A 17,269-nucleotide genomic window follows, 5' to 3' on the forward strand; every position below is an offset into this window, starting at 1 on the left:
AATGTAACTCCTTTAACATCTACCTCTGCATTCAGGCGCCGCCGTCGAGTCCGTTTGCTTTGCGCTGCGACCTGCGGTGGTTCAGCACAAAGGCGCGGGGACAGATTTACGATCGGACGCATTGCGTGATTTTAGTGGACCGGTTGCTGGGGTTTCCTTTTGCAGCCGGTGTGAGAAAATGATTGGTGTTTATTTGTGTTTGTGTACACTTGAAATACAGCTGAAGGATGTGCCCCCATGTCATGCGCCTCTCCCTGGTTGTTACATTATCGCTCATACTCATACTGTGTTGCTTATGATGTGACGATGGCGCTCATGCCTGCTATAAGAGAGCCACAGCAGGTTAAGATCTGTGCGGTGAGGGAGGAAATTGACTTTAAACTGCCTTTTATAGAGGCGTATGTTTGTATAAAGCCTGTTGGGAAACCTCAATCACAACACAAAAGCAGCAGCAGATTGCGCCTCACCACCGCTTCCAGGGTCGTGCGTAAATGATAGCCTGAACTCATTAATATTTGATCCTTAATTACTTTTTAAAGCAATAAAACTGTCAAACAGGACCTTGCAAAGTATAACACGGAGATGGACGAGACACTGAGATCCTAACCGAACAGAGAAAGAAATTATGGGCTTACAAGAAATTGTATTACAAGAAGTAAATCAAATTCCCATTGACTAATAAGGACGGCTTAATGCATCCAATAACGCAGGGCCACCAATAGCCCGTTAACTTAGAGGAGCTTCATGTCTCTTGTGGTGTTAACTTAGAGGAACTACATGTCTCCTCTGGTGTTAACTTAGAGGAGCAACATTTATATTGTGGTGTTATTTTAGAGGAACAACATGTCTCTTATGGTGTTAACTTGGAGGAACTACACGTCTCTTGTGGTGTTAACTTAGAGGAACTACATTTCCCTTCTGGGGGTTAACTGTGAGGAACTACATTTCCCTTTGAGTGGCCACTTGTTAGAAAAGTGCTACATAAATGCAGTCCATTTATGCCAGGGCTTCACAAACAGTCATGGCTGCCGCTCGAGTTTCATGCTTTGTTACATTGAATATAGCACACCTTGTTGTACTTCCAAAATCGAAAGCAAAGATGTTTGCGTGTTTCGGTTTATCGACGTTGATGTCTAGTCCATTTACAAATTGGCCCATTCAGCCAGGACGGCCCTGATTAACGAATCGGTTCCACCTAATGCGCTTGGTCGTGAATATTGTATATGGTTGCCTAGAGCCATTTGACACTTGCTCAATATTTAAAAAAATAAATAGGCTGCTTTGGGGTACTTGGGAAAGGTGCTCGGAGCTACATGGAGCTCCCCTTGTGTTGTGTTGTGTTGGGGGAGACGTGGCTTACGACAGGCCCCTAGGCCAGACATAAGAGATGGAAAGGGAAGAGCTCAGCGCTACCGGATAGCATTCCACCCCACTTTATCAGGAGCTTAGTGAATTAAGTGTTTTGTATTATGCTCCTTTGGTCCTTGCATCCTGGACTGATACTTTGATCATTAGTCCACAGGGGATTTTTTCCAAGTGAACTATTTTATTTATTTTTTCCTTCTCTTGTGTTTGCGAACATTATCTCCTTGATGGAACTCCTCCGATTTTTTAGATATGGTGCGTAGGTTGCGTCTTGACGTTGTTGGCCCTAGATGTGATTATCGAAGAACAATTATACAAGTACTACCCAAAAAAAAAACATAGATAAACTGAAGAAGTAGAAATCTCACAGAGAATGTTTTTTCCTTGAATACACCATTCACTGTAGTCTCACCTTATCTATATCAATCCATCACATCATCCATCCATCCATCCATCCATCCATCCATCCATCCATATATATATATATATATATATATATATATATATTTATAAAAATACATATTAGGGCTGTTAAAATTGTGATTCCACTTACTTTACATTCAATTACACTTGCAGTAAGGGACTGCCTTATTACAATTTCAGTATGTGACAGCCTGTTTACAATTCCAAAATCTGTGGTGCTACTTATTTGAATTTAGCTACACTTGTAGTAACTGTTGGTTTACAATTTTACTAATTAGCTGCCCTTTACATTCCCAAATCTGTGGTGTTCCGTAAGTTTTATATTCAACCCACACTGAGTGAGTCAATAAAACTCCCTCAAGTTCTCTTGGTCTAGTTTTTGCTTATTAAGTACATTTAGTATGAATGATAATGTGTCATTCCATTTGATAATCTCAACTTCAATTGAAGTTGGTTTAAAATATAATTAAAATAATGTGATTAATTGTGAGATAACTCAGCACACTACGCAAATAATCGTGAGTTAACTCACCAATACTATGCGATTAATCGTTTTCATCGTTAGATATGCATACACAAATATTCTTCACGTGCTGTACTCAGGTTACAATGAACTTGAAATATAGATGCAGCGAAAAAGTAAACAATCAATCACAAAAGCTTGACTCAGAGTGAGTGGGAGCGAATATATCGAAAGACTTGTACACAGTTCTATGAATGCACTGTACGCATAGAGTATGTATGCATCCGTCTCTCCGCCATTAGGTTTAGCCTGCTTGTCCCCCTCCACCGACACGGCGAACACAGGTGTGCATTACCCGATGTGAGTAATGGCAACGCCAATAGGACCGGGTGGTTACAGGCCTGACTGACAGGAGGGGATGCAATGAAATCACACTCACGTCAACTGTGATCGATCACCTGTGCTCACGGCTCATGCACACAACCCCTGCACCCCCGTACCCCGCCCGGTAAAATATGATCCATGTTGTGACCTTCCCCTTATGGGAACCACCAAAAAAAAAAAAAAAAAAAAAAGATTGTATCCCTTTTCCGTTTTGTTTGACGACGGAAACCGCTTGGCCCTGTACAGAATGTGTCTTTTGATCGTCCTGCGCTGGAGGCCTTGTATCTACATCTTTGCTTTATTCATTCATCCTTTCCCGCCGCCACATCCCCCCCCCCTCCCTGACGTGTCCCATTCGGTCTGCGCCATTGGCTTCTTCTCCCCTATATACCTGCCCATTCCGGCTCCCTGGCTCTCTGCCTCCAGCACTCAGCCAGCCAGCCACCGGCCCGCGCCGCGGTCATGATGGATGGGCCTCGGGGCGCTGCCGCCGCCACCCCCCACACGGTGTGGCGGCGTGTTACCTTATCGCCGAGTGCCGGACTCGGCGTGATGCTCCATTAGGAACCCTCCCGCCACTCGCCCAAACGGGTTAGGGAAATGGTGCGGGCGGAGAGAAGGTCACCAGTTCGGATTCCCAGGGGGGAGGGGAAGGTGAGTTGGGGAAGTGATTGGGTGGGGTCTGGGCTCTGGGATGAGGGAGGGGGTACATGGGTGTCGCTGCCTCTGCGTCACTGCTCCATTTCATGGCTGAGGGAAACGTGCATTTTTCTCTTTTTTTCCACCGGAGCTGCACCATCATGGTATGGAAGATGGTGGATAATTGCAGCATTTAGGGGGATTCACTCCCAGCCACAAGCGACGGTGATGATCTCCAATCCAGAGTAGATATGAGTGAGTATCCCATTCATTATTAATGTAATGGATAACAGAAATCCGTAATTTATTTCTAACCAAGGTTATAAGGGTACCAAGGTGGTACATTAAGCATGCGATGACAATGATGGTCCCCTTGCAAGCTCATTGAATTTACATACTATTTCATGTACGGTGCAGATGAATGAAGCTACGGCCTTTTGGAGTCAGACCACATCCCTAAATCCTGGGTCCTTACAAAGACAAGAGATTATAGCCTACTTTGGAGATGCATATAAATATAGTTTAAACACATTTATCTTGAAACATATGTGGGTGTGTGTAGTGGATACATCCCGTCATGAGTAAGATTACATTATCCCATCACTTTAAATATAAACAAAACATTGTATCTAGTACTTGATATTTGTTGCAGTTATACACTCTACCCGAGTGCAAGGAGGGCAAGTAGTGCTGTCACTTGAATATGGCGTCCCTAACCTAACATCATGTAGGATCAGAGGTTTGCGATGACCATCTGCTGTAGCATCAGGCTTCGCTAAAATGAGTTATTTTGGTTTCCCACTAGTTTGGTTTTTCCCTCGATGACAGAGGAGTACCGCACACTGGGTGTGAATGCTAATGAGAGCGGGTTGCTCGTGCGACGCCACCAAGAGGCTGCATTCTGCCTTGAAATGGGAGGATATACTAGGTAGATATTGGCACAGAGCTAGCACACAAGATTGCTTTGGGTGGAGCAAATTGGTATTTCTTGTTGGCTCTGTGTACTGATGTAGTTAATTAACGTTGAAGAGAGCACGGAGGGGAGAGAGAGAGGAGCCAGACACTGCTCTGTTTATTTCGTCCTGTATTGACTATATCCTCCCTCCACCTTCACTGGCCTGAGTACTCGCTGCTCCTTCTGCTGTTTGGAAACGACCTGAGTAAAAGGAGTAGAAACTATGGTTGGGTTCATCTTAAACCAGGCGGGGGGGACTCCAACTCTGGTGAAAGAGTGTACAGAAGGCTTGCAATCTGTTTCGACACGTGTGAACCTCGACAAGACAAAATTGAAAGTCTTAAAAGGAATCAATAAGCCCACCAATTTGCAGAATGATGTTGGCCTTTTTTTTTGGGACGCAATAAACAAACCATGAATATTATCTTCCTGTCATGAGAGATAATGTCAGGGCAGTTAGCGAAAGGAAAACAACACACACCGTATGTTTTGATTGGTCACAATAATATCAGCCACGAGCTGCAGCAATTAACTATGCACGGGCTCATTAGGGACAATGAGAGCGGTAGACCCAGATCCCTGGCGGTGAGTGAGTTTGAACCGAGAACCTTCCGCGGACTGAGCAGCACCCCAGGGCTGTAGAAGATGCTTGGTAATGGGACTAGTCCTGCAACAGGTGCAGTCTGCTGGGCAGCAGGTGGGAGGAGGTCAGGGGGAGAATGGACTAGATGTCAACAGGCGGGGAAGCCAGTGTTTGTTGACAGGGATTTGGATTTTCTTTCCCCCTTGGCCCGGCAGAGCGAAGCAGGGGGAAGCGACGAGGCCGAAGAGAACAGAGGCCGGGCACACAATGGGATTCTTTTTTTTCGCTCCGTCTCTGTTGTCGTCCTTGAACGTCCTGTCAGCTGAGGCCAGCCCGGGGAACATAATGATCTCGTAAGCAGGGGACAATTATACTGGGTTCGACTGAGGCCGCATTTGCATGTGCGACTGGACCTGACACGATGTCCGTAGAAGAGACTGTTCCCAGAGAGCTGTTCAAATTCATTTGGGAAGAGATTTAGAGGTATTCATTTCTTCCACAATACCGGAACATAAATAAATAGCAGCTCGGTATGCCATCAAATTAGCTGAATAAAAATATCTCTCCATAAAATTCATACGTTTCTCTTGAGAAAATACCTCTGACGATAACCTAGCAACAATAATAAATAATATATGTAACCTATAAAACCTATATAATATAACCTATAGTTGGCCGTAAATAACTTACGGCCAACTATATGAACGTCTTTAGCATAAGCTGCGATATAATTGATGATAAGATGTAATTTATTTTCCCTCTGACCAAACGACCGCCAAACGACCTTTCTATTAATTCCGCCTCAGCGGTAACCATGCATACGGCTCCTTCTCCGTCGGAGAGGTGAAAGAGACGTGATCCATTTGTAGAACATGGGGAGGGGGGGCGGGGGGCTAGTCAGTTTTATGGGCCATCTCCATTGCTTCCAATATAATGAAAAACCTCAAAGGAATTCATCCTCCGTTTCAGAAGAGCACGTACATTAATTTATAACGGCAGAGATGCCCAGTTGGGATCCACATATTTATTATTTAGACCGTTTTTTTCTTTTGTTTGTTTCACATATTAGCTAATTTCCAATTTCCTGGATTCATGTCAGGTTTTCTGTTTTGCAGTTTTTAAGTATTCAAGACATGACACGACTATCCGACCAAAATAAGGCTTTGAAGAGAACGGAGAAGGACGAATATCCGACCAAAATAAGGCTTTGAAGAGAACAGAGAATAGGCTTGACAGATGGACAAGCATTTCACACCCTTGCTCAGTGCAGAATCTCTGGCGAGATATTAACGTCACTCAGGAACAATTATAGCTAACCATGAGGGGAATGAGGTATAGCCTAAACATTCTCGCATCATTATCTTGCTACTGTTTATCACTTTCGGAAAAAGGTGGGTGGGTGAGGAGCCGACAAATTTGTTTTGGTTGCACACAATTGATTCTGTGGGATGTAGCATAAATGTATAAACTCAAGCTGTCACTTCTGTGCACTTTAGTGGTGTGATACCGACGGTACACTTTGTGGCGACAGACATATGAAGTACGTTTCAGTATAAGTGGATGAAATGTCAGCCCAAAAGTTGTCCTGAACTTTGTGTTTGTACTGCGTTTCTCACAGGCTTCAGAGTGCAGTCAGGCCAAGTATTTTGTTTTGTGAGTAGCTGCAGTTGAGGCTGCTCGCTGATAAGTCTTTCATTTGATGGGGAACTGTAAACGTCAAATACAGAAAGAAGACAGCGTTAAAGAAAGAAATATCGAAATGTAAGGCAAAATAGCTCCGTTGCTATATATTCTGTTTGAACGTCAGCAGCTGTGTATTCTGTTATAAAGTCGCTGTATTTCTCATTCCAGGAATTGTATATAAATATATACATTTGATTTGATGTAACATGCCATATGTAGGCTGCTTCAGTGGGGAGTATTACAAAGAAACGACATGTTGTATGATATCTATGTGTCTTTTTTATATTCTTTCCAAGATACAGTTCACTGTTTGTGCATCCTGCTAAGAGGAAATTGAATCAGCTATAATAATTTAATTTTCTTTGAGTTCTTGGAGGATGGCGGAGGAAGACATTGACGTTAGTATCTGGGTGTCATGCACAACACGATGAAGTCAACAAATTAAACTTGCAGAAAGGAAATGTCCCTCTTGAGACATCCCCCGAGTTGTTGAACTGACTCTTCTCAGTGGAATTGGACGGCTTTAAATGCTGCTTGTTTTGTGTTCGATTTAATTTTACTGTGCATTTAGAACGCTTGTCTGTGTTTTCTGTATTCGTCTGGAATCAATGATAAACCTAATTCTTGTACCAAAACATGCCGTGTGACTCATACATCAAACTAATACAACAAAACAACCGACAATTACACGGTGATCCTATTGAAGGAAAGTGGGAACACGCAGTCATCATCTTATGAGCGCAGCTTTCCAGAACATAAATATTCACATTTTTGTTTTGTCTCTTTGACCGGGTTGAACCACATTTGCATATATATATATATATATATATATATATATATATATATAACTATAGAGTGAGAGAGCGAGCGAGAAGGAGAGCGAAGGCTTGACTTACCCACAGTGCAGTTGGTGGTGAAGCGGGGCTCGATGGTGGCCGGGGTGTCCCTACTCACCGGCCGGTCGTAGCTGGTGGAGATCCGGAAGGGGGCGCCGCCGCGGGTCCCCAGCGTGAGGTGCACCACCGCCCAGCTGCCCAGGAGAGAAAGCAGGAGCACCGTCAACCCCAGCAACAGGCCACGCGGCGGGCAGCAGGTTATGGAGGAGGGGGAGGAGGAGGAGGAGGTGGAGGAGGAGGGGTTGGTGGTGGGCCCCTCTCCACCACCACCACCACCACCACCACCAGCCGCACCCCCATCACCGCGGTCGGCGGACTGGGCAGAGGGCGGGGGTCCCTCCTGTGGGGATGCAGAGGTGTCCTCCTCCACCTCCTCCTCCGAGAAGGCGGAGCCGGAGCCCACGCGGGCCCCCTCCTCCTGGCCTTCCTGCGTGGGTTCGGGGGGCTCCCCTTCGTCCCCTGCCTGGTGCTGCATGGTGAGGCCCTCGTCTGTGCCCTCAGCCCCACCCCCTGGGGTCTGGGGCTCTCTGCCCAGCGCTAGAGGGAGGGCTGGTGGTGTGAGGCCCCGGAGAAACGACCGAAACAAAGAGAAACCTGAGCGAGGGCCCCGGGCTGTCGTGGTGGAGCACATAAGCCTGGTATTAAAGAGCTCGTCAGGGCTTGATCCCCTGACGAGCCGCCAGTCAGAGGGAGAGAGACAGAGACACAGAGGGAGAGAGAGAGCCAGAGAGGTGGAGGGTAACGGCCGCGCGTGTAGCAGTCGTTGTGGTGGAGGAGGGTTACTGTCCAACGACAACTGCCTTCCCACTTCGCAGACCGCTGCCTCCGGGAAGCCCGACCATGAGCCTAATGTCATTAGGCAAATTGTGTTGACATGGCTCTGGCTCCAGCCCCTCCTCTCTCTCCATCTCTTGCCCTCTCAGATATTCTACCTCATTCTCTCCTTTTGCTCAACACTCCGTCCAGTCAATATAGGCAAACTGGTCTAGTACTTACTATTTGTAATGTACCTACTTTCCTAAGAGATAATATGTCCATGCATTTCAAAGACAGCACACAGTCAGCCAAAATGCATGGTTTATATGAAAAAAATACTGAAATTGTTATATAAGAGCATAAAGATCGTTTTTATTGCAGTTCAGCAAGAAGTTGATACAAACCTTAGTATAGTATTGGATGTACAATAACACTGTGTCTAGTCCTGCGCTCCTGCTTTCAGATAAGCTCCTTGGAAAATAACTATAGAAAGGAATCCTTCTGAGAGAGTCTGTTCACGTTGTGTATTTAGAGTTTCTCAATGGGAAATTGTGTGTGATTCCCTGCCAAATACTGATCCATTGATCCAGCCATCCATCCACATTGTGATATTTTTTCATAACTTTTGGACAGCTAGCTACCTTGCTCCACGCAACCCATATCAAATTGTAAACATATCATTGTATTCTAACTATTTAGACTGCCTTTTAGAGGGTCCAGGTGTCTTCAGTGCTGCTACTATAAAACCGAATATTTTAAAGCTTTGGCATTCAGGATTGTGCACCATTCTGTCTGATGCCAAGTCTTTTTCACACACACACACACACACACACACACACACACACACACACACACACACACACACACACCACACACACACACACACACACACACACACACACACACACACACACACAAAGAAAGCCCCCACAGAGCACAGTGTGGACAGTTTATAAACCACAGCCTCAGATGTACCCTAACACTTTAATACAGGATGAATGCCGGCCGGTTTGTACGTTTTTGTGACAAGCTTGGTTTGGGTTTGGGAGGAGATCAGATTTGAAGTCACCACGTTGTTCTGCTCACACACCTGATGCAAACAAATGAAACACAACGCGGGAGAGACTAAACACGACTGCACATTTAACACAAAACCAAGAGGGAGTTCAGCGCAAGTTCAATGTCTACCGCTCACCGATGCTGAAGTAAATGGGCCGTATTTATGTGATGCTTCTTCCAACAAAATGTGGCCACTCATAGCCCTTCAAAATAAATGCGTCACTTCATTCGTGCACACATTCACACAGCGATGGGTAACAATGAGGTGCGCCAGTCAGTGCGAGCTGCCTCCACACTGAAGAAAGCCTGAGCCGAGGATCAAACCGGCAACCCTATCGCTCGCAGACGCCTCCAGCGGCGTGCGTGGCGCTAACCTAATGAGATACTTGAAACCAAAACGACACAGAGATCTATTTTAAAGATGAGGTCTCCACATGCAGATAGAGCGTTTCGGAGACGAGACCCGAAAAGATCTTGAAGTAAAAACAATGAAAAGTGTGATTCAACAAGAGAGGGCGTGTGAAAACACCTTAAACCATTCTCCATTCGATTATATATTCAAACCTCAAAATAGCTCTTCTACGTCTAGTCAAAACATAAAAGGTCGGAAATAACCCTATCCTCCCAGACACCGCTATCGCGATCAACACAAGGATTTACCTTGGGCTGTGTCTCCATACATTACCTACCCCCTCCTCCCACACATCCCCTCCTCTTCACCCCCCACCCTCCAGTGTCCAGTACCCCCCCCCCCCCCCCCCCCCCCCCGGCCCACAGCCCACAGCCATGTGCGCAGAGAGAACGTGTTGAAGCAGACGGGGAGCGATGCGTATCACAGCTAGATGGGGGGCTGCGAGGGGGGCGCGCTCCTTGCCATATCCCATAATAGAAAGGAAATGAAGAACCAGATAAGGGCCTTGACACACCGTCTCCTTGATAACCTTGAAATTATTATATGGGCCGCCAAACAGGCTGCGAAAACAGACGGCTGCTCGTCTGAGGGGCCAATTGAGAGGGGCGGGCCTGTGTTGACTGTGAGTAATCAGTGTGATCCTGCACTGGCCTGGACTGTAATTCTATAGCATTATCTCGTTCTCTCTTGTGCGGCTGCTACCAAGGTGGGCGAAAAAAGCTGCTTGAGGTTTTTGTCCGAATGGCGTGTCCGGCCCGATACGAAATCAGAGATTGGTCTAGAAGATGTGATCGTGAATGTCCGTCGGCCCGTCTGTCTGTCTATCCGTCTCTGTGGTTCCGTCCGTCTGTTGGTTCCATCTATCCAGCTATGGACAGTCAGACTTCTAATTGGATAGGCTCGTTCATCAGGGGACTCTGTACTTTTAAGTGCGGACTGTTAACAAAGTCGACTCTATTAGGATGCCTTGGCGAGTCGCTGCAGAGTGACCTTTCTAATGATGCTCTATTAAAGGCAAAGTCTGTGCAGTAGCCTGCAGGGGCTGCATCAGTAAAACATCACAACACTGATGAAAAGTATACCATGTGCAGTGGCCCATCTGTGTGTGTTGCTACATATATATATAAACATCATGAATAGCATAGTTACCAAGGGGGTGGAAACTACTTACACTTGATTAACCGACACACGTATGATCGTTCCCCGTTACAACATTCAGTATCTATCAATCTCTCTCTCTGAGAGCTGAGGGCTAATGAGAGAGCTTCCCCTTGCGTGTGATGGGGTGCACTCAGTGGTGTCAGTAGGGATGGGTGTGTTAGTCCGGGGTGTGTAAGGCTGAGGCTACAACCCTGAATGCTTCATGAATTTAACTTTTTTTTATGTATTACAAAAATAGAACCCAATGAAAAATAAAACCCTGGATCTTTTCATCTGTCTTCATCATTCTGATGATGCTGCCTTAGAGCCCTCAACTATAATATGATACTGTTGATCAGATGCAGAGGACGGCTTTGGGTCCTCTGTGTGTCATTCAAGCACCAGAGCTAGCCCGCCCCCCCCCACCCCTACCACACATTTTGTATGAGTGTGAAGTGGTGTGAAAGAGAGTGCGCCGGTGACAGGGCTTGTCCTTGCTCTTAACTTCATGAACTGTATCTGCATTCATTGTGTGTGTGTGTGTGTGTGTGTGTGTGTGTGTGTGTGTGTGTGTGTGTGTGTGTGTGTGTGTGTGTGTGTGTGTGTGTGTGTGTGTGTGTGTGTGTGTGTGTGTGTGTGTGTGTGTATTGTGGTATTGAGTGCATTAAACATCCAAACAGAGCCCAAGACATTTAAGCCCTGTATGTCCTCAAATTCTAGAACCACCCCTGGCTCATCTTAGCAATGCAAAAAAGATGATGCTGTAATTATTAAAACATGAAACGTTGAATAAAAATAGGATAGGATAGGGCCAAACAATCCTGGCTCCCCATTGCTCATGCTGATGTCTTAATGTTATTAATTTCTTCCTCTATGCTAGAACTATTTTTGTGTGTGTGTGTGTGTGTGCGTGTATGTATGTGTTTGTGTGTTCGTGTGTGTGCGTGTTTTTGTGCTTGCGTGCGTGTGCTCGAGTCTGGCCATTTGTCTTGGTTAGTGCCTGCGAGCATGTGTGAGGATGTAGGAGGTGAGCAAGTCCTAACCACATCAGGGCTTATTTGTTTTCTGAGATCTGGTTTGCATTAGCCGAGGGTGTCATCCATCAGAGGCTGAAGAACTGCTGCCTACCTACTGCTGCCTTATCACACTACCAGCCATTTGTTATGGACTGATGAGAGCTCTCATTGATTCAGTCCACAATAACAGAAATAAGAGAGGCTGGATAGACAAACTGGCAGACCAGGGTGTGTGTGTGTGTGTGTGTGTGTGTGTGTGTGTGTGTGTCTATATATATTTGTGTGTGTGTGTTTGTGTGTGTGTCTGGGTGAGAGAGAGAGACAGTATGTTTCATTCATGTTGCGGCATGAAAGTGTGCAAGCCGCATCAACATGCATTAAAGATTAATTGGTTAGAAATAGGAATTACTACTAAGACCAAAAGCGCAGAATTAGTCCTACCTCCCTCTGGTCCTGTACCATCAGAAGATAGGGCTGCATTTACAATTACATTTTCATTTAGGGCGTTTAGCAGACGCTTTTATTCAAAGCGACTTGCAACGGTTCACACACACATTCACACACCGACGGCGGAGTCAACCATGCAAGGCGACAGCCAGCTCGTCAGGAGCAGTTTGGGTGAGGTGTCTCGCACAGGGACACCTAGACACCAGGAGATGCCGGGGATCCAACTAGCAACCGTTCGGTTATAAGGTAATCTGCTCTTATAATATAAATTCCTACTAGACCTATTGTAAAATAAGGTACACTATGAAATACTTATGAACTAAAACTATTTAAAATAAAGTACTAAACAAAACTGGTGGCCATCTTAGATTTGAATGGCCATTAGTCTGCATTGCATTCTGTGTCCTCCTCTGTTTTAAGTCAGAATGAGATAATGGGCCCGATCTTGCACCCTGCGCAATTTACTTTCTACACCGACGCATATATATCGTTGCTAGTTTGCACGTAGCGCAAAGCTGATTTTTCCCCGCAGCAAAGTCGCGCCACTACACTTGCGCTGTTGGCGAAAAGCAGAGTTGTTGTTCAGGTGCAAATGATACGTGGAGCTGTTTTACTGATCAATAAATCTATTGCACCACTGACCGGTGCAGACCTCGTCTAAATGCCCTACCGGAGAGCGCAGTTGGTGTTGCTATTTTGACGTGCCTAGGCAGGTCAGTACTGTAACATAAGCTTACACACACCTATACACAGCACAAACATGCAAACAATTAACCTAATTTGATATTATGATGTCAAAGATTTTTCATATGTATGAAACTGCATAAAAATAGCATGTGGATTGTGGAAACTTTTTCCATAGGGGCTGAATGAATGAACACTTTAGTAGGCTATGCCATGCGCTAAAATAATAATAATAACAATAATAAACTCGCGCAAAGTAGGCTACATCCCAGCCTTCATAAACAAAATCTTGTTTTTAAGGTAAATTATAACATTGGTTAAATTATATATTTTGGAAACAACAGCTGATACAGCGGTAAGAAGTTTTGCTTTTAAAACAATCCATCTGCAAACACCGTACAGCAAACACATCTTTTCTTGACACAGACATTGTGTACAAGCCCAAAAATTGAGTGTTTCAAAGAATGAATGAATGAGGGTGTAGCTTGGTGTGCATGTGCACCCATCTGTTTAAACACACCCAAACTAAAAACGCAACGCATAATACAGTCCAACGGGGGGACACATGCATAATATGAACACAAGTTGGCCTAGGTAACGATAATGTAAACAATACTGTTAAGAAACGATGTTAGTCAATGAATTGTCGCATATCATTAAATAGACCCACAGTAGGGGCCACAGGACCGCATATCATAAATGTGTTAAGTTCTCTTTGCCGATGCAACTTTCTATGGTCTGCTTAGCATTTGTTTGCCTTCCTCTTATTTCACCATTGTCTTAGAGCTTGTCCGTGACCCTTTGCTAGCATGAGTAGATTTGTGTAGAAATTAAAGCAGCTATTTTTGCCTTGGGTACTATCACAAAGGATCTCATATAGGATATGCAAAGAACTTGCCTGTGTGTATGTGTGTTGTCATTTGGAGTTCATTACACACAAGCCATGGGCATCTGATACAGAAATAAGGTTTTCAATAAAACCAGGTGCACAAGTGTCCCTAGCATTAAATGCTCAATGGGTGTATAGTTAATCACAATTTGGTATTACTTAGCCTTGTAACAGAAACCCTAGCAGACATATCCACACATTCTTTGATCGGTGGGCTGGTGGTTTTAGCATCACATTGAGGGGATTTTATCAAAAGCCTTGAAGATGAAATCAACCACAAATCACGAAAGCGCACACAGAAAATAGTGGCAAGAGGAAGGAGGGCTGGGGAGGCTGGGGTGCGGGGGAGGTTGTCCTGCGGTTGGTTTCTTAATGTAAGCTTAGAGATAGCAAGATCTGGGACTCCTACTTAAGCCACATTGATTTTGACTGTCAAATAGCATGGCGTACAAAAGGCACAGGGGCAACTATCAGAAAAAGGCGATAGATACAATCTAAGCACCTGACAAGCCCTGGTTGCCCAACAGCCTCTCCCACAAAGTTGAATGGGATGCATTTGAATGCCGTCTGTAGGGAGTGGAATCTATTTTGCCGGCGTTGGGCTAAAATGATTGAAGAGAATGAGCTATGGATAGGGTCAGGCCAGGATAGAGATGAATGATATCACTCCAGGGACCCGATTGCTGTTTCCAAAGTATGTTGGAAAGGAGTGCTTTTCTTTACTTTTGGCTGGCACAACTTCAGGGATTTTACAAAGTGACGTTAAAGGGAGGATTTATTAGTTAATAGTTATTCTTATGATCTACTTAACCTTTTTACACATCTTCCAAATACTAATTCATTGGAATTACGCCTGAAAGACAATACTGTGACTAAGAATTCCTGATTATGGCAGCCTGTGGACACAAGCATAAAAGAGTGAAACTAATGGGGTCACTGAGGGCCAGGATGAGCAGCTCTGTTTTCATGTGCGCCACATTCAGTGCAGTGCGTTTCAAAGTTATATTGGGCAAAAAATTACATCGAAATTAATATAAAAGAGTGCTCTTAGCATATTCACTGTATACTTTTGGTTTGTAAACCTCATCAAACAAAACACACATACGCACTTAGCATGTACGCTCGTACGCTCGTACGCACGCGCACACACACACACACACACACACACACACACACACACACACACACACACACGTACGCTCATCCGCACACAGACACAAGGTCAAACCTTGTGTGCTTTTTAATGCACGTGTATGTTCATGTGCATTAAAAAAAACAACACACACACACACACTAGTAAACTACACTCAAAAGGACACACACATTTCACAGTGATGCAGTTTAAAATGAGAGTGAAAGAATGTATAGGCACATAGGGCAAATGTACTCTGTAGAAGCCCACATCGTCTATAAAAAGGGTCTCAACTATGACAAAATATGTCAAGTTGTAAGCCATCATTCTGGCCTTTTCTCTCTGGAATACAAATCGCAGCAGGCAGTCCCGTCACGGTCCTCATATTTTTACACCTCTTCAGGTATGATTTGAGAGCTCTGTGAGTCACACTGGTTAAGGGGGTATTTCATGTTCATATATATTGTCAGACACAAGGTCAAACAGACAGAATACACTTAAAAAAGGTTCCAGGATTCTCATCCCATCTCTAAAAATAATAAAAAATAAAACAAATGTGTTCTCTGTTTCGCAGTAAATAATATTGAATCATCATTTATTTTCCCCCCACACCCCCCAAAACGCCCTGAAAAAAATGGTCCAAACACAAAAATGATTTGATGTGAAAATTTTTCTTCAAATTTAAGATAGATAAAAAGTACAACAACAGAAAAAAAACCTGCCTTTTTTTTTATACCAAGGTGCCTGGGTAAGATAGATTGGATGCTAATGTCTTAAAAAAAGATTAGGAAAGCAAAGAGTCAAAAGGCTACCGCCAGGCTAATGACAAAAAAGAACATTAGCAAGAGAGGGAGATGAGCATGACGTAAGCCCATAGCCTCATATTCCTGGCCTTACTCCTCCAGTCATGTGGATGTGCTAATGTGTTTTTATGCTAATGGTTTCAAGAACTTTGAAGAGAGACTTTGACTTTCATGACTTGTGAGCCAAATTACATCCTTGGCATCCTATGTTGTTGCTACTCTTGTAAACAAATGGCAGGAATGAATCTCTTTGACTTCTACAGGTAGATGCAATACGAGGAAAACAATATGATTGTTTCTTATTCAATGAAGGAATTTGGAACCCTTGAATTAAACTGGAGTAAGCGTATCTAAGTAGCCTTGAAGGAGGATTTCAAATGAAATATTTAAATAAATCTTTTCAGAATAATACATTTCAGTTAAGTTAAATAAAAAATAACTAAAGATAAAAAGTTGATGTCTGTCGTCAGAGAGTATCAGTTCCTGGTTTGAATCGTTTGCTCAGTGAGTACCTTCCATAGGTTCTATCCAGGGCAGTGCTCACCTAACCTTAAACCACTTCTAGGATATACTCTTCTGTGGCACAGTATTCATCTTGTCTTCTTGGCACAGCGAAGACCTTCTGGGATTGGGTTAGCCTCGTAGCCTGGGGAGCCCTCCAGACGAGCAGAGGGTTGCCATCTGGACGTCTTCCAGAGCCAGGAGTAAGAGCACACCGTGTACCAGACCAACGTCCACTCTCAACGCAACCTGATTTTATTCTTCAGGTCAGCCACAGCTGACCCCATGAATAAATCAAGTTATTTCTTCTTCAGTTTTATTTTTTTCTCTTTTACCCGCTGATGAAGCTACTCACTTTCAACTACTGTGTACTCCCTGCTCCCTGCTGTAGCCTTCGTTCTCCTGCAGAGTGGAGGAACAGCAGTACGGCTTGGCCAACAAACACAACAAAACACCCCGGTAGAAGGACTAGGAACAAATACAACAAAATACTACTGCTGGTTGGACTAGGAACAAACACAACAAAACACCACGGCTAGACGGACTAGGAACAAATACAACACAAGTCCACGGCTATTCGTACTAGGAACAAATGTACTGATTTAGCAGAACATTTTATCCAAAGCAACTTTCAGTGAATTCAGATTGTGGTTATTAGGGAGCAGGTAGGAGGAGGAGGACTAATGAACACACTTGCCTCATAATTAGCCACCAGCAGACGACTTTATTGGGACATTGATATTACAGGCAGTCGGATATTAAGGTTCAAATGACATTTTTCTCACATAGAAATGGGGTTACAGGGCAAAGTGCAAAAGTGAGTTGGGAATCACTGTGCTAGAGCTTTGGCATCTTGGTCAGCCTACTGCAGTGCTGTGGACATTGAGAACTGAAGCCAGTAGCTTTTGGCCTGGCCCTATTCAATCAATGAAATTCCTTCAGTTTTCTTTTTTTCTCATAGTGAGTTCTGAAAGATATTGTAGATAACAGGGCGTGACAGATCAGCGTCATATCAGCAGTGTCTGTGTAGCAGAGGTAC

The 17,269-nt window shown here is 44.4% G+C and overlaps 1 protein-coding gene across 1 annotated transcript in view; it reads right to left on the minus strand.

Moving 5' to 3' along the window:
• Positions 1-17,269, minus strand: part of alk (ALK receptor tyrosine kinase) — a 343,107-nt gene that overhangs the window by 119,527 nt on the left and 206,311 nt on the right. Inside the window, exon 5 of the mRNA XM_056590947.1 lies at positions 7,392-7,525. Within this exon, the coding sequence (XP_056446922.1) occupies positions 7,392-7,525 (134 nt within the window). The remainder of the gene's footprint in view (positions 1-7,391; positions 7,526-17,269) is intronic.

Source organism: Gadus chalcogrammus, chromosome 5 (assembly GCF_026213295.1).
Source record: "Gadus chalcogrammus isolate NIFS_2021 chromosome 5, NIFS_Gcha_1.0, whole genome shotgun sequence".
Classification (NCBI taxonomy): Eukaryota; Metazoa; Chordata; class Actinopteri; order Gadiformes; family Gadidae; genus Gadus; species Gadus chalcogrammus.